Source organism: Meleagris gallopavo, chromosome 17 (genome assembly GCF_000146605.3).
Source record: "Meleagris gallopavo isolate NT-WF06-2002-E0010 breed Aviagen turkey brand Nicholas breeding stock chromosome 17, Turkey_5.1, whole genome shotgun sequence".
NCBI classification, from domain to species: domain Eukaryota; kingdom Metazoa; phylum Chordata; class Aves; order Galliformes; family Phasianidae; genus Meleagris; species Meleagris gallopavo.
Window position 1 is genome coordinate 4,911,866 of NC_015027.2, and position 17,745 is coordinate 4,929,610.

Consider the following 17,745-nt stretch of genomic DNA (forward strand, 5'->3'; position numbering starts at 1 on the left):
GGCTGCGAACGCGGCGCCGGTTTGCCGCGTAGCTCGCCCGTAGGCGAAGGTAATCGTCTCGGCTTTGTTGGGAGCGAGGCTCGGCGCTCCGGATCCCGGCGCTCGGGCCGCTTCACGCTTGGCGAACCCGTGGCGGCGCGCCCGTAGCTGTGCGGGGGATTCGAGTCCCGGCGCGGTGCCGGCTGCCGGCGGAGCGAATGCGGATTTGGCGCAGCTCCGCGCCCCTTTGCTTTCCGCCCTCCGCTCGCTGTGTCTGCGCGGTTCCTCCCCGTCCCCTTCCGAAAAGACGAAGGTCTCCCGAGCGGCCCGGAGCTGCGTGCAGTCCTCAGCCCCGTCCTTGTTGAGGTCGTTGTCGCTGAGTTTAATTGCGTTCCTTAAAGCTGCGCCCTTTATTTCAGATCCCAGGTAGAACTGCGCGCTTTTAGGGCTTTCAAACTTATTTTTTTTAATGCGTTTTATCATTTCACTGACAAAAATCAACCTGCGGTGTGTGCTCGAAGGCCACAGGTGTTGAGGGCAGTGTGTTCATTCGGCTCTGCTGCATTATTTGGTTCTCTAACAGCAGAACAAAAACTCCCCAGTGCTGTTATTTCAGAACCTGGGGCGTAATGCACAGCAAAATAGGGCCCGAGCGTTACAAGCGGTGTTGTAGAAGATACACAGTTGCAATGATCGAGTTTGGAGCTTTACTTCCAGTACTGTTGGGTTCCCAGTACTTCTTCCTGGGTTAAGAAACTGTTTTAAAGCAGCAAAATATTCAGGGATTGCTTTTGTATCCTTGAGCTTGGCAGCACCTTGCGATGCTCCCTGGGTAAAGGGAACATTTATGTAATTCATCCTTTTGCTCAAATTCCCGTCTCACCTCATTTCTCACAGTAAGAAAAGAAAGGAATGTAACGAGTGGTGCTGGCTTTGTGCAGAGAACTGATAGCTTCGTTTGTCTGAAGCTTACGAATGGCTGACAAGCGATAGCAGCTAACAGTGCGGGGCTTTTATGAGCCGCAGTTCACTGAAAGACCAACGTATGGGATCTGTGTCTGAAGGAGATGGGTGTGTTCTGACCGGACCTAGCATGGATTGTCCTTTTATTGCTGCCGTGGTTTAAAAAACAAACAGAAAGGGAAGGCTGAAGGACTTTGGTGTTGAAAAAGGCAGTGGCACGAGGCTGGGCTCCGTGCGGCCTGGTTCGTGGTGCTTTGCTGCAGAACGCGGTGAAACGCCGTGTGCCGGAGCTGCTGCGAAACAGAACAGCACAGAGAGCAGGTTGTGTGGCTGCGTGCCTTCTGCAGTGCTGCCATCCATGGCGGGGTGCTGCAGTGAGCTGTGCTGCCCGGAGCTGCAGAGCTGTTGGCCACAGCCTGCCCTCGGTGCACGGTGCTGCACTGCAAAGCCAGCAGGATGTGGGACATGCTCCTGTATGGGTGCTGGAGGCTGTGCCTCCCTCTGGTTGCTTCGCTTGTTGGTAAGAGCCAGCCTCGCTGATATGTTTGTACTGCCTCCGGTGAATGCGTGCCTCGTTTGTCTCTCTGCTCATTTTTTAATGATAGCAGCATTGTCTAGCTGTAAGAGAGGGCATCCGGCAGTGCCATAGTGGGTGTTGGTCAGGATCTGTGTGATCAGTGAATAGCTTTGGTGATGCTTTCCCAGCTCGTTTCTCCTGGGGATGTTAAAAGGGATGATGATAGAAATGGGAGCAGTACCTTGGTTTGCTGCTAGAAATGTCCATCTGTGTGGGAAGAACACACGAATTGTGTCAGCAGTGGCAGGGCTCCTTGATGACAGAGCTGTGCATGCTTCCCACTTGTGCTCAATTGCTTCCCGCTCCTCACGAAGGTGTGATGGAGCTCTGTATGGTTTTTCATTCTCCTGGATCATCGTGAGGGCATCAGGTGCTCACATCTGTAACTGTCTCGGTGTGCTGTGTGTGCAGTCAGACTTGGTATCCTTGCATACAGGTGGATGCACACACAGGTAATCACTCCGCTGCATTTCCAGCAGCAGCTCTCAAACCTTTGCTGCAGCTCGTTTTCATGTTTCATTGTTGTTCTAGGACTGTGGCTGTGCAGTGCATGGCGTGCTGAGGGCAGAGCTGTGTGTGGGTGAATGGTCTGAGAGCCCAGCTGTGGGAAGTAGTGCCTGATTTAGAGGGGCTCCATCCAATGCACAGAGCACTGAGGGGTGGCTGTAAATCTGAACTTGTGTAATAGGAGGGGATGGGGCTGTGCTACTGCTGGGGCTGCATCAGTAGGAAAATCGTGGTATTGGGTTGGCTCTAGGGGGCAAAGCAAGTGTCTGTGCAGGACAGCAGAGCTTGAGCTGACTGTGGAGACTGCGTGGTTTCCTTCAGGACGTCCTTTGAAATAAGCTGAACAAACACTATTGGGATGGCATAAGTGTGTGGAGATGGGAGAGCTGATCTAAGCAAAGAACAGCTAAGTGTCTGTTGGTTGGCGTTTTGTTGTTAGAGATACATTTAGGAATGTTTGGTCAGTTCAGTATAAGGTTCTTCCAAGAGAACTAATGTCCTTAATTGGCTCTTGAGGTTGTGTTTTGTGCTGCATACAGAAAGCGTTCTGGCAGCTTTTGTCACATTCCAAGGGAGCGATGGCTGGGTAGCAGTGGAGAGGAAGATCGCAGCCTGCCCGTATCTGCTGGCAGGGAGCTGAGGTGGCTCCCCAGGTGACAGTCACCCCGTCTGGTTTGTGCAGTGGATACCAAGCGGGTGGCTTTAATAACTACAGTCACTTGGGCTTCGTTCCAGTGGTTTCCTTTAGGCTGTGTCTAAAAGCATAGATGAGCATCTCCTGGCTCTTCCCTTGCGGTGGGGCGTAGGTGTGCTCTGACCTTGTGCACCAGCACCTAGCACAGCCCGAAAATAACACTCACTTCACTGATGTATTTGGAACTCCATCCAAGTGCCTGTGATCAGAAAAGGCCCACGGCCTGCTTGGCTTCTGCAAGGCAAGATTTGTCTGTTGAAATGCTGGCAGTTGTTTGTGATGAGCGTGTGATGAAGTTGTGCCTTGGAGTCTCTTGTTCATAGGCTTAATCTAAGATACTTCCAGATTTACATCTGCAGCTATAGCTAGAGATGTTTTGTGATGGTTGTGATGCTGAGAAATGAGAAATAGTGCATGTGCAAGGATGGGATGCAGCATACCATACAAATAAAGCTTGGGAAGAGGGTTTTGGTGCTGGCCTTACTTTGTAAGGGGAGGGCTGTGTTACTGTTGTGGTGTCAGACACTGCTCTGCTCCTTCTAATGCTTTGTCATCTATATCCAATGACACATGCATCCTTGGCTGCTGTTTGTCAGGTAGGGATGGTGGCTCAATGTGGTAGCGCTGCACCACATGACACCTTTTGTATGAGAACATTGGGAATGTAAAATAAATGAAAAAGCACTGAAGAGGAAAGAGGAAAAACCATGGTGACAGAGCTGTTCTGTGGTGTATGCAGGCACAGCTTTCTTTCCAGCGTTGGCTTAATCTGTCTGATGAAAGCCAGCCAGAAGCTGGTTGCTGTGAAATCTGTCCCACTGATTTCCATGGTGAGGGTGAAGATTGCTCATCTGGGCTGCTAAGGACTTGGCTGACACCTGCATTTACTCCTTAAATTTCACTTCTTGATTGTAGCCAATGCACGTTCACTATGGTTTGGAAGAGCAGGAGTTTATTGCAATCTTGAAACTGCATTATAGGAGTCCCTCTTAGCACGGTGTTTCCTGGAGGGGACACCAGCAGTGTCCCACCTATGGAGCTCCTGCTCTGGGTGTGCTGGGTACGGCCATGCTGAGGACCGTTCCCTCCTAGGTCAGCTGGGCTGCTGGCCTGCTTCACTGTGCGTCCTGCCCGTGTCTCCAGTCATCCTGTGTCCAGTTTGGCTGTATATTATCTCTAGGGCATGTGATGCCATTCTAGGAAGAGAAATATTTTCTCAATAGCTGGCTTCTGCTCTGGTAGTTTGGCCTGGTCTCTCGTTAGGTACTGGCCACAAAGTTCCTATGGGGGAAAAATAAGAGGTGGGGAAAACACATGTGATGCACTGATGTGTGAGAGCTGTCCAGACTGCGAGTGTGAACGCTTCTGCAGCTTAGAAGGAAGTTCCTAATGCACGAATGAGGGAGGAAAAACACTGGAGCTGCTGTTCATGAATGCTGTGCTGTGACTGTACCACAGGGCACTTCCCTTCCACATCACCTCCGCAATGGCTGCGGGCGGCCTGGGGAAATGCCAGCCCTATGATCTCCATCCTCAGGAGGGAGGGACTGCTTACAGGGGGGCTGCAGCTGAACCTCATCAGAGCGGATTGGTTTAATTGCGCTCACCGATTAACTTGCCAGTGCTGCAGGGGAAATGATGCTCTGGTGCTGATGATTTTTTATCTTCTGCCTCAGCTATTAAAGCTAGCCTGCCTCTGATTATTTTTCTTTGGACTAGGTAATCCTGGTGTGATCTTCAAAATGCAAGAAACCAAAATGGAAAAAATAGATGAAAAGATTAACAGTGACAGCCTGTTTTGCTTTTTCTCACATTGGAAGTAGGTTACAAATAAGTGTATTTTTCAGGAGTCGGGTTGTAAATACTTCTTATTTTTGTTTGTTGCTGGGGGTGAAGTTGTCGTCTTTTGAGGTGACTGAGAGACACCAAACCTGGCAGTGCTGAGTAACCATTGTGGTAGTGAAGGTTTCAGAGTGCCACGTATAGGCTGTTTGGTTACTTAGCACTGCTGCTGCTCAAAGTGTTTGTTAGGAAATGCATTTGATAAACATCCCTCTGAGCCTTGGTGTTCTGTGCAGTCTCAGCTCTGGCCGTGCTGATGGCATGCACTCTGAAGCTGGTTCTGTCCTGCTGTCACATTCACTTCCATGGAATTGAGAAGGCTGTGTGCACACATTTTTGTCAGATGTTTTATCAGGGCTGTAAGTCTTGATACAAAAGTTCCTCTTGTAATGAAAGGTGTACAGTTAAAGCAGGGCTGTGTTATCTTTATGAATGACAGAAGTGTTGCTTTTTCAGGGTATGTGTTCTACTTATTTTAAATGTGTAGAATGAAATTTGTGTCATAAAACTACACACCAAAAAGAGCACAATGGAAAACATTTTATATAGCAATATGAACCAATTAAGGTTGTCTGTGCCCCCGGCCAGGGAATAGTATTAAGATATGTCTCTTGCACAGCATGGGGTTCCACTGTTGTATATGGTTGTCCAGGCAGTGAGAATCCTGGTTCTTAACTTTGTAATCTAAATAATGCAACTGCTTTTACAGACCTACTTAGATAACTGAAATGAGCTTTAGTAGCGAAATGGCAAAGGAATGGTTGTTGTGCATCAGCTGCGTTGAACCCAGCATTGCCTCCTGTCTCCTTGCTGGATGCCCTGACTCCCAGCAGCACTCCGGTATCACAGCTGCACCCTGCAGACCTGTCCTTGCTGCTCCTGGGAGGAGGCTGCTGTGCTGTGTGCTGCCCTGGGAAGGATGGCATTTCTCCCCCTACGGCTGTGAGATTCCCATCCATTATGTGCTGCTGCTCATCAGTCTGGTTCTCCAGACCTTGCCTGTTCTGCAAGTTTACTATTTAAATGAGACGTTCTGCTTGTCCCCCATCTTATCACAGTGTCACTGAGGCCTATGTGGGATGCCAGGCTCTGGTGGCACAAGGACTGCACTAGTGCTGGCTGGAGCACAGTGAGGAAATGCAATAGCAGGCAGCAGCAGCCAGAGAGCTCTCCTCCTAGTTCAATGTGCATGGCTGCACTCAGCTGCATTAAGGATTCCTTGTTTTGTATTTCTGTAGTGACGGTGCAATTTAGTCCTTTCTTCCATGTTATTGTCCAGGGACATTAAGGGACGTTACTAATTCTTGTGTCCCCGGAGGTAAATGGAAAACCCCCAGCAAGACAGAGGCATTATAGCCCATTGCTCAGAACTCTACTTTTATCTTATAACAGGATTAGTGACTCTGTCTGAAGTTAATCCTTTAAATGTGTTAACTCCAAAAAAATGAGTTCCCTATGCTGCTCTGGCCTAGAGTTAAATTAGGCTGTCTGAAATGAGAGTACTTCCAATTGAAATAGCATGAAACAGGAAAACCTTTTATTTTGAGGCACTTGCTTGGTTGCATATCAATTCATTAACAGTATAATTCAGCTGTTTCTCTTGAACCAGGTTGCAGAGTGAGGATCTTTATATCTATCTGCAAGTTAAGTCATTGATACAATTCTACCTCTTGTTCACTGACAGAGTAACTGCATGCCAGGATGGCAACTTCAAACCTGGAGAATCAGCTGCACAGTGCCCAGAAGAACCTCTTGTTTCTCCAGAGGGAACACGCCAGCACCCTGAAGGGCCTGCATGCCGAGATCAGGCGCCTGCAGCAGCACTGCACAGGTACCTGGGAGGGCGCTGGGTCAGTGCCTGCCTCTTCTCACAAGGATGGGGGAACTGCTGGGCAGTAGAGCCCATCACAGTGTATCTTTTGGGTTTATGTATCTCAGGGCATGACAAGTGTGATCATTAAGCAAAGATTTTTTTTTATTATTATTTAAAAAAAAGCTTGTTGCCTTTTTGTTCTGGTTGCTTAAGATTGGATAACTTGCAGTGCATCTCCTGTTATTTTAAATATGCTTACTGAGTGGCTTATATGTTGCTGTCCTAATAAAAAAAGTAACTATTTATTTCCCCCAGACCTAACCTATGAGCTGACTGTGAAGAGTTCAGACTTGTCAGGTAAGGAATACATAGCATTTTTCTTTGATGTTCACGTTAAATTGCCTCAGGTTTTTTAATGTTTTATTTTCTCTGTTACAAGTAGGTGAGAATACTTTGCATATGGGATATTGCTGGCTATTAATTCAAATGGTGTAAGAGTAGGTTTCTCCTTTCCAGAATCATTGTTATTGATGAAGTAAACGTCATAAGTGTCAAATATTTACAGGCTGGGTAGGCCTGGTTTCATGGCTAATGGGGCGGGGACCCACAACCCAAAGAAGGGGAAAGGGTAGGGAGACAGGAGATGGGCCTAAAAAGATGGAGATGGATTTCTTATTGGAGAAATTAAGGCTGCAGATCTCTTCTGAGCAGCTGGGAAAGTGCTCAGCTGTAATAACTAGAGACATCACCCTGTGGTGGGGCCAGCCTGTCCCTGAGGGCATGCCCTCACCAGTGCAAGATCCCGTAGCTTGAGTGGTGCGTAGTGTTCTTGTGAAGAGAAGGCACCTGAGCCCCAGAGTAACTTCTACAGCAGCAAAGAGAACCCACTCTGCCTTCAGAGTCACAGGCTTCAGCCATCTGTGAATGGCCAAAGCTAAAGCTTCAGCCTCTCCTGGTAAGCTGAGACAGCTGTTCCATCTTGCTCACCAGCCACCTGGCATTAACTGGGGGAAAAGTTCCTCTTAATAACCAGAAAATTTGCAAGATAGCTCCAGTTTGGAGCAAGTTCTGCAAGAATAATTTCTGTAATCCCTGTTCTCCTCAATGCATGAAGCATCTTTTAAATTATAGTGAGTGACACTAACTCTTCACCTTTTCCTGTAAAAGCCATCCTGCTGCTTCTGAAGATGAAGCAATTGCTACAGTATTGGTAGAGGTTGGTCTTTGGGCTCTTCCTATGGCTTTGGAATTCCAAAAGGAACCCTGCTGCAGCATTTTTCTTAGTGGCTATCTTTAACTTGGAAATGCTTCTGCTTTTCCTGTTCTTCTAGGAAGCATTAGTTCAAGAAGTGATGAACTCAAAAGAAAGTGTGAAGATCTTGAAGCTCAGCTGAAAGCCAAAGAGGCTGAAAATAATGAATTATTGAAAGAACTTGAACAAAAGAATGCAATGATAATGGTGCTGGAAAACACTATTAAAGAAAGAGAAAAGAAGTATTTGGAAGAGTTAAAAATGAAAAGCCATAAGCTCAATATGCTGTCCAGTGAACTAGAGCAGAGAGCAAGCACTATCGCTTATTTAACTTCTCAGCTGCACGCTACTAAGAAGAAGCTGATGAGTTCAAGTGGGACTTCAGAGGGGACCCCTTCAGGCAGTCCAGTGTTGTCCAGCTATAAGCCAGCCCCTCCCAAAGATAAACTGCCTGAGACTCCGCGGCGCAGAATGAAGAAGAGTTTGTCAACACCGCTCAACCCGGAGTTCGAAGAGGCCTACAGAATAGGGTCGGATAGTCGGAAGCTGCTGTTAAGAGAGCATGTGGATGCCATGCCTGATCCCACTCCGTTTCTGTTGGCCAGAGAAACATCGGAGGTCCACCTCATTAAGGAGAGGCCGCTGGTTATTCCACCCATTGCTTCAGATCGAGCAGCCGGTGAATCGCACAGCCCAGCCCGAGAGAAGCCACACAAGGCACACGTTGGAGTGGCGCATCGCATCCACCACGCTGCGCCCTCCCAGCCTCAGCCAGAGGTTGAAACGCTGGCGGTGGATCAGGTCAATGGAAGCAAGGTGGTCAGAAAGCACTCAGGGACGGACAGAACTGTTTGAGTCACATCACTGCTGCCCTATTCTGTTGCTGTTTATGCACTGTGATCCCATAGGATAAATAGCACCTGCAGTAAAGTTTCTTTTGATGCCCCATGCATGCCAAACTTCTTCCAGATACATCATTAATAGATTATCCTCCTCTATTGAAACCTACTAGGACTGTGTTCATATGGCAAGGTATATAACTACTAAATGCTGTGGCCAAATCAGGGGTACCTGACTGCTTGCTTCTGAGCACTGCTCCATTTATTGTATCTACACGTGTGGACAAAGGCACATGCTGCAGGCTGTGTTATTAATATTAGTGAAAACAAACCTATTTACCTGCAGCAATAGGTATTGGCTGTTAGCATTTGAAATAGCAATGGTTCTTTTGTCTTCACTGTGTATGTAGCACTTACTTCATACACAAACATTAACTTTCATGACAAAGCCTTCCTCATGGTAGCATTAAAAATCCATGTGGCTGTACATAGACTTTAAAACAAACTAAGGACTTTTTTCCTTCAAATGCTCTCAGTTGTGAACTGTTATCATAGTTTCTCAAAGTCCTGAGAGTCCCAGTAAGCATTGTTTAGTCCTAAATAATTTGGTTTGTGGCTTTAAGTAAAAAATGAGGAAGAAAAATGGAAAAATCACTGTCTTCAATGGTTAATGGTCCTCTCAGAAGGAGTATGAACATGTTGTTTTTGTTTGTTTTGTTTGTTGTTTTTTTTTTTTTTTTACACTGAATGCCCTCAATGCACATTTTACACTAGTCAGTGAGTACACTGCACTTGTGGCACCTTCCATACTGGCTCAGAGCTCCTTTTTTTCAGGGAGAAAATGTACCTGACTGTATGAGAATGGTTCTTTATGCTCTAACCTCACTTTTTTTATAAAGATTGTTTTTTTTGTTTTTTGGGTTTTTTTTTCTTGAAAAGTTTAGACTTATTCAGGGTATCAGTGGTCAGTTCTGACTTCTAATAGCTTAGAAGCCTGAGCTGTGCCTCTAAAATGTGTGTACTCAGTTTTAAATGTAACTGACTTACCCACTTCTTACAAGAGGAGAACCTGGCATCCTTGATTTTTATCCTAGTCACTTGGGATGCACCTGCCTTGTACTTGTCCTGGTTCCCCTGTCTAGTTAGCAACAGGTAGACCCTCCATCTGTTGTTAGACTACTTGATTTCTGTTTCTTCTTTTTGTTCTTTTTTCTAGGAAAGAAAGGCATACTGAGAGCTGTGTATGTAATTTTTGGAAAGGAGTTTTTCTTAAATTCTGATCAGCACCTCCAGCTTGCCTCTGCTTCACTCTTGTCTGCAGCCTCTGAGTAGGACCAGCAAGAAAAAAACAGCTCCCAAATGCTGCTAAGCTTATGATGTGCCTTCAAAAATTTGGAACACGTAACCTTTGTAAAAGCTGATGAAGGATCCCTGCCTGCCCTCTTTCCTTTCCCTTGCCAGCTGTAGTTTGCCCCTCCAGCTTTTTTTCTGCAGCTGTGTGTTGGTGTGTTTCCCTCTGGAGCCTTGGGTAACTATTTGTCAGCTTTCTCCCTCCTCCCCCCCCAAAAAAAGGCACTGACAGGATGAAAAAAGCTGTTCTTTCTACCTGTGGTACTGCTAACTTCCCTGTGCAGCATGCTAACTTACAGCAGGGTTGGTCCCAGTCAGAGAGGATTTGAATGTCCACTGACCTGAAGGCTTCCTGTGCCCTGTCTCTGTGCACCCTCACAGCTCAGGCACTTGCTAGTTTGAGAAGCCCAAGAAATGCTTGTCAGAGTTGTGCCTTGCCAGCCGTGTGCTAGGATTTGTTTCATGAACTGTGGGGGGGGATAGGCAAAAGCTCTGTTCCTGACAAATGATTGGCTAAAGAAAGTTTGTTATCCTGGAGTTCTAAGTGTATTGTATTTACCAGCAGTGTTTTCGGTTTGGGGATTTTTTTGGTGGTTGTTGCCATATTTTTATGGCTATTGTATGAGTGAACTACCCTGCCACTTGTTCAAGGCTGATGGAAGGCATCGCTTCCAAACCCAGCAGAAGTGATGCTTTGGGCAATTAAAAACATTTCTTACAACCATACAGCCAAACCTTAGTCTTTGTGTCTGTGAGACTACCTTACTACATCTTTCTCATATATATATATATGAATATATATGAATATATTTTTTCCCCATACACATATACATACGTGTGTGTGTGTGTATATATATATATATTTACACATACATACCAGCTTGAAGTGTTTCTAAGAGGAAATACAAATGATAAAACTCTTCATTTTTAAAGTGTTTATTGATGCCACTAGCTCACAGTTGTAACATACTACTGGAAGTCAGGTGTGCCTAATGCGACCCCACCTTGGGGCTCAGTCTTTGCCTCTTCTTTTTCTTTTTTCCCCTCTCTAACGCAGGGGATGCTGTGAGGATAACGTAGTGCCTAACTCCAAACTGTCAGTCTGCATTCAAAGTGAGACAAACGCCTTGAAGCACCCAGTGGGAAATGTGCTTTGTGGTATAAAGATCAGCTTCAAAAACAAGGCCAACGCCCATCGCGTTCCTTCTCTGGGAGGTGGTGTACACTGGTGTCCGGAGGGTGTTCTAAAGAGTGTGGAGGAGAAGAGGACACTGAGTAGTGCTCCAAGTACTGCGTGAAAGTGGAAGCCAGAGAGGTCTCTATAAGAGATGGTTGTCTTCAGAAATTCACTCTGAGGACTGAGGAGAAGCTTTATGCTGCACATTTTATGTCCTAATGGCAATAGTAGCACTGCTTGTGCTAAGAGCAAAAGGACTAGCAGCTACTGAGATTCAAAAATAGGAGGAAGTTGATAAGCAAATCTATCCCTGTCCCCAGTGGAAAGGTACCTGGAGTTTGAGCCTGTGTGCTTCAATGGGTATTATCTTCAGGATGGGTAACTCCACCACCAGCACCCCGGGCTTGCTTTTTGCTAGGCAGCTGTTCTCTGTGTCCCAGTCTGCCCCTTCCAGAAACAGGCCAGAAACAAAGCAGCCTGTAAAGGCAGAAACATAATATCTTGTGTAAATCAAGCTGCTACAGCAGTGTAAGGCGACTGTTCCTGCAGTAGCTGTCCTGTCCTCAGCACTTAGACAGTAATGACAAAACTCACAAACTGTATCTGCAGGGAGATATATAACTTACCTGTGGTGTTTGTTCTTACAATACAGCTGCAAGCTCTGCCTTTTAAAACAAATTTCCTATTGAAATTGGCTTAGCTGCATTATGTCTGATAAACATTAGGACTGAATACTGATTTTCTTGCCGTCTTCTTTCCTACAGTGGATGCTGTCTTCCAGTTATTTGCTTGTGTAAATAGCCCAGTTCTGAGCAAGCTTTGTCACTCTGATGGTTACGTCACGCTGACAAAAGGTGGAGGTTTGAATGTTAGTAAATACAGAAAAGAAAGTGATTTGTTATTAACTGAAAGCTGTGTTTAGAAATGGAGGGGAAAATATCTCTGTTTTTGTCAGTCAGGTCTAATACTCAGAGATGCCAATCTGGCCCTCGATCCTGCGTGTGTTGTATTTAGTCATTAGAACATGGCGAGCCATCAAAATTTCAAGGATATGTTTACATAGTAACACACAGCTGTATTTACCTTTTTGTTTACATACATTATTTGCACTGTAGATGTATCTTCAAAAATTTGCTAGGATGAAGTAGTGTTTTCCTTATCAAGAAAATGCATATAGAGAAAAGAGCAAAGTAAGTTGAAGAAATACTTGAATGTGTGTGTGAAAAAGCTGGAGAAAGAATGAAGAGTTCAGTTTACAGCGGCTCAGCAGCAAAGCAGGAACCTGAACCTGGCCCATTCCCAGCTCATAACCATGTGGACTTTAAAAAGCATGACTGCATGTGTTGTCTGCAGAGATATAATCAAATTAATTCCACTCAGCAGGCCATGCAGTTTCTCTTTCTCCCCTCTGGCCTCAATTAACTTTTTTTTTTTTCCCTCAAATAATCATTAAGTCACTTACCTTGTGTAGGCCCTTCAGTGATGTCTTCTGCAGTCCTGCATTTGGTCACCTCGGTGTAGAGGGTGGAGTGATCCAGGGGCCACCTGTTTTTCCTGCAGGTGGCTTGAACAAGAGCTGTCAGGTAAGACTCTGGAATGTGCAGGCCTGAGAGCCACATCACCTTTGGTTCACAGTCATTAACCTGTAATCAGTAACAGAAGACAGCCTGCAGTGCTTGGTCTGCTCTCCCACCAAACCTCCTCCTCAGATCAGAGACCAATCTTAAAGGTTAGCCAGTGGCTTCATTCTCATTCTAGGTGGTGACTGATTGGCATAAGTTCAAATTTAAGTAAAGCAATGAAATTTCAATGACTTCTGTACCCCATCACTAATTTGCACTTTGTATAAAACAGACAAAAAAAAAAGAGCTTTCTGGACTTACCCAGGTGCTGTACTGGTTATACCTATCTCTGAAGAAAATAATCCAATTTCCAAGTGTTTTTAGCGTGTCGGGGGCCAGCCGCCTCCAGATGCCAGGAATCTGTCCATTAAAGAGTGCCCGAGCCACATCGTCCAGTTCACTGCTCATTCCAACTTCCCCAGCCAAGGCCTGGAACGACAGCAACAGTCCTGAGTGCCAGAGCTGAGGCAATTAAAGCCTGAGTTGATTGCACCTGCTTGCTGTGAGCAGCAGTAGCAGCGCTCTTACGTACACGCTGCAGTTCAGCCAATGACTTTGCCATGCAAATGATGAGTTTATTAAAACGTTCCAGTTCCTGCAACAACACCACAGTTGTAGGGGGTAGCTGCAGTCCAAAACCTTTTCGTATCTTGTTGAGATCAAATACTTCTGGTATTTTGTTTTCTATATCCTTAGCAACATGAGCAATATATTCATCTCGACTAACTCCTGTACTAGATTCACCTGAAACAAAAACAGCTTAGTGAGACTAATCTGAAAAAGTATCACCTCTATTATTAATTTTTACAAGAGAACTTTGAAGGCTGACTTTGCCTGGCATCCACTTCTTTACCCATCCCGTGCAGCACTGACCTTTGCACCAGCAGACGCCCTGCATGCCCAGCACTCCCTCTGAGCACGTGCTGAACTACTTCCCTGCTGCCAGGGCTCAGCAGCTCAGTTGCTTTCCTTCCCTCTCATTTTGTCCTTCCCTCTTTGCTGCCTCTGCTCCATGAGGCCACTACATGTGCTGGCAGGCAGAGCCCAACCGTGCTGCAGTAGCAACTCTTCAGTGCCAGCCTGTGGGAATCTGAAGGACCCAGACTGCTGTGAGGCTGCAGCATGCTTGGTACCACAATCCCTGCAGTGCAGTTCATCACCTCGTTAGGTCCTATTTGCAGTCCAAAGTGGTGATGGATGTACCTGTTTGAGGCTGCAGTTCAAGAAGATGAGACCATATACCACGAACTGCCTGTGTATAATACCCGATCTCAGCATTGGCATGAAGACCAAATACTTCTGGAGTGTTAGTGAGGGGCAGACATTCTATTGCCACTGCAATACAGAACACAGTTACTTCATACTGATGCATACATTACGCTACAGCTACCAGACCACATATATAGTAAGTAGAGTTCTTTTATTTATTGCTAATTTACGTGACACAGAAAGCACTGCTTACCAACAAAGTCATCTTTTACAGTCCCTTGTGGAATCCTATAATCAACCTCATCATTTTTGTAAAAATGAAATGTTTGGAATGTGTCAAATATGAAATCACCAAGGTACTCATCCATATAGACAGTCAGAATGCGACGATCAAAGCTGTCAATGGCACGGCCACCATACATGACCTAGAAATAATTACACTAATTTTATACCACTGGCTTTTGAGGCAGCAAATACAGTTTAAAAAAAAAAAAATCACTGAAAGGTCCAAAGCATTTTGCTACTGCAGCAGCTGCATAGTGTGAGTATAATGCTGTCTGCCTTAAAGACTTCCTCTAGTTCCTTCTCAAGGGAAGCTGTTCTGGGCAACTCCTGATAGCCAGCCCTGGTGATGAATTTACATACATGCAACAGTAACTTCCTCAGTACCAGCACAGGATCAGCTGTGATTAAATGCTGCCAAATAATAACAACTTCCTCTAAGATTTCGTGGCACAGCAGCTACTTTGAACTGGCCTACTGTTACACAGCACATAGCAAATACAGCACTGCTTTGGAAATACCTGCTTGTACAGCTCTCACAACAGTCACATTCCATTGCACTACCAGTACTGTAAAGTTGTGCTGTTCAGTGCCTTTCCTCAGAGGATCCCAAAGGCTCTCTCAGAATTAAGCATCATCACTCCCCTCTTGTACAGTTAAACACAGCGGCCCCTGTTTATTGAGGCAGTGAGAGTAACTGACTTGCTCAGGAGTTTCAGGACTGCCCAGAAGAGATTCTGAACCAAGTCTTGTTATGACACAGCTCAGGGATTATTTAGTGACAATGTAGATGCTCACCTCACCAATAAGATACTTGAGGCTGCTCCAGGGGATTTTATCATCATTTTGCTGGAAAGCTTTTGTCAAGTATGTATGAAGAATTTCCATGCAGACCTAATAAAGATGTTAAAACAAGACAACATTCAAAGCTACACACATCCGTGATTTTACTTAACACAGTTCTTGTCTGCAAGAACGGATTGAAGCTGGATAGACTATGTGTTTTCAAAAGTAATCTGAGCAACTCAAGAATGTAAGAGCTATTGTCATTGTTTTCTTACCTGGAAATCAGATTCATTAAAATCATAAGGTACGTTCCAGCCAACCTTCCCAAACTTCCTCCTCTCCTGAACCACGGCATGGAAAAATGCCAGCACATAGACTAAGGATTTGAAGGCAGGATGTGGGCATTGCTCCAAGGCTTCTTTGGGAATTCTGAAGTAGGTGGCTCGCATATTCAGTTTCAGACCATTTGGTGGTTCTGTTACAACCTATCAAAATAATCAGGGACACCATCAATTACTGAACAGCATCAAGAAAATAAACAGTAAATGTATCATGCAAAGTTATACAATGCAAGCCTGAAAAAACTGACCAGCTTTCTAACTTCATACCAATATGGGACTTTACATACAAAAAAGATATGCATCTGACCTTTTAAGAAGGTTAGCAGAGATGTGAAGAGAAATCTGGTATTATTTCAGAAATAGCTATGTTATTGGAAAGATTAATGGTTTATCATACTTTTTGATTTAATCTACTGAAATATTACTAGTAATTTACATATTTTGATATGTCCTACATACCACAACATTAAGATGACTTAAGTTTTTAACATGACTTTACTAATTATCAAATGAAAGCAGAGTCAGCTCCCTGGCAACATTGTCAAAGTGCTGTAAAACCAAGCTGCCTATGGTTTGACCTAGAAAGTGCATATGTGCAATCTTAAATCAGAAATATCTTTGTGCTCACTTCTCCCCACTGTGGCAAGAAGCAGTGCTGAGGTGAATACTCCAGAGCTATCAGCGATAAACTAGAGCATGTACTGGGTGGATCTGATCCACCACTGCCATCAACTCTATGAAATAAAATTATTACATTTACAGGACTGGTTCACCACAGCAGAAGTAAAGCAGTCACAAAACAGAAAACTAGAACTGCATCATGGCTTGTGCCTTCAAAATAATCAGCTCAGCTTGCTTGTGATAAATGCTGCAGCCTGAAGTAGCAACTGGAAACCATTATCCTATTACAGTGTCTGCTCCACTGACACTATTGCCAGGCTAGACAGACCTCAGTTCTGCACCAGGAGTGACAGGGCTATTTCTGACTCTTGGATTTACTATATCCGTGGCAGCATTTGAATGAATGTAAAGAGCATTTGTCACATCTCCAGGTTCACTCACAAAGCTCTATTCTAAAATAACAGCCTCAGAAAAAAAAAAAATGCTTAACAGCTGTTATCCAAAGGAAAAAATAATCACCAGAAAATAAACAAGATGATGAAAAACCTCTCTGGACAATGAAAACAAAAAGCTTGTACACAGCCCAAGTCAACATGCTGCATTCAGGTCACACTCCTCCCCAAATCAGTCTGTTTTGCTGAGCACACAGGACATGCCCTCCCACTGGGGCTTCTCCTCACACAGCACCTTCAGTGACTTCTGCAGGATCCCAATTGGGAAGCCCTCAGTTGGGTCTGTAGTCAGCCAGAGGCGAAAGTCTGGGTGAGGATTTGTGATTTTCTCCAGGGCCTTTTCCAGAGTGATAAGCCACCTCACCAAAAGGTGACAATTCTGCAACATCAGCCACTCTCCTCTAACCACCACGTTCTCCAGCATCTGCAGGGCAATCTGAAGAGACAAGAACAGTTTGTGAGTAACACTCCCCTTATGAAAGCAAACCAACTCTCACAGGTTAGTGCAGGAGATTTCTTCTTGCCAGCAAACAAGTCCAGTCTTTTGGTTATAGTACAGCACTCTTCCCTGTAAATGGAATTGCACCAATATCACAATCAGTTGCTTTTTTATTTCATTAATCCCTTTTGAAATTAAAGTCATGTAGATTGCTGAAACATTTCAAGACACTGAAGTAGTGTACATGGCCCAGAAAAGGATGGTGATCAGAGTCTAACAAGGGGAGATCTAAATGAAGCTACTCAGAGTTCTTCCACTGTCTGAAATCACAGCAAATTCAGCAGCTGCTAGCCTGTGGATGTTTCAGCCTAAGGGTCCATAACAAAAAAAAATAAAAAAAAAAAACCTGCAGGAAAGACAGAAAGAGCAGCAGGACATGTTTTTTGTAACAAACACTGTGACTTCAGATCAACCCATATCCTTACTTTGAAAGGCTACACAGCAACATCTTTTCAGCTCAACTACTTTTTAACAGCTGAAAATATCACTCAACATAAAAACCATAAAAGCAACCTAGCAAACAAATGCCATTTCACATTACAGAGAAGCATTATTTCTAGTTTGGCAAATTGTATTCTATTTCCAAAGCACAAATTAACTTCATTTTCGATGGCCTTCAGAAAGGAAATTTGGACAAGTCCATGACCATAAAAGCATGATTTGCAATTCACATGCCAACTCAGTGCCCACAGAACGTCCCAACCCTCCCACTGAAGTTACCTGTTCTTGGCCTTGTCCCATGGCTAGGAATTTGAGTCTATTCCCTCCAAAGCCTGTCCTCTCAGCCAGTTTCATGAGGTCACTAACGGGATCACAGCCAGGACTTAAGATAAAAACTACTGGTGAATAAGGACTGCTCTGCTCAAAGACAGCTTCAAAGCTGATCACGGGGGGCTGCACATACCTGGTAGGAAAAGAAGCACAGTGAGCTGCTCTACAA

The 17,745-nt window shown here is 44.9% G+C and overlaps 2 protein-coding genes across 9 annotated transcripts in view; one reads left to right on the plus strand and one right to left on the minus strand.

The window, feature by feature from the left end:
* The window catches only part of CCDC92 (coiled-coil domain containing 92), a 52,347-nt gene extending 41,805 nt beyond the window's left edge, over positions 1-10,542 (plus strand). For 6 of the 8 annotated variants that reach the window (XM_019621009.2, XM_010720071.3, XM_031555961.1 and 3 more), the window contains 3 exons: positions 6,247-6,393; positions 6,691-6,732; positions 7,707-10,540. In XM_019621009.2, the coding sequence (XP_019476554.1) occupies positions 6,264-6,393; positions 6,691-6,732; positions 7,707-8,482 (948 nt within the window). In that variant the 5' untranslated portion in view covers positions 6,247-6,263 and the 3' untranslated portion in view covers positions 8,483-10,540. Of the gene's footprint in view, positions 1-12; positions 50-6,246; positions 6,394-6,690; positions 6,733-7,706 lie in introns of those variants that run through there. The other 2 variants (XR_795451.3, XM_010720075.3) reach the window with 2 other exon arrangements.
* An 88-nt stretch (positions 10,543-10,630) lies between these two features.
* The window catches only part of DNAH10 (dynein axonemal heavy chain 10), a 57,147-nt gene continuing 50,032 nt past the window's right edge, over positions 10,631-17,745 (minus strand). Inside the window, exons 67-77 of the mRNA XM_031555900.1 lie at positions 17,526-17,709; positions 16,542-16,742; positions 15,168-15,377; positions 14,905-15,000; positions 14,078-14,249; positions 13,819-13,950; positions 13,148-13,359; positions 12,877-13,044; positions 12,456-12,636; positions 11,325-11,470; positions 10,631-11,060 (exon numbers count right to left, since the gene is read on the minus strand). Coding sequence (XP_031411760.1) covers positions 10,914-11,060; positions 11,325-11,470; positions 12,456-12,636; positions 12,877-13,044; positions 13,148-13,359; positions 13,819-13,950; positions 14,078-14,249; positions 14,905-15,000; positions 15,168-15,377; positions 16,542-16,742; positions 17,526-17,709 — 1,849 coding nt within the window. The 3' untranslated portion in view covers positions 10,631-10,913. The remainder of the gene's footprint in view (positions 11,061-11,324; positions 11,471-12,455; positions 12,637-12,876; positions 13,045-13,147; positions 13,360-13,818; positions 13,951-14,077; positions 14,250-14,904; positions 15,001-15,167; positions 15,378-16,541; positions 16,743-17,525; positions 17,710-17,745) is intronic.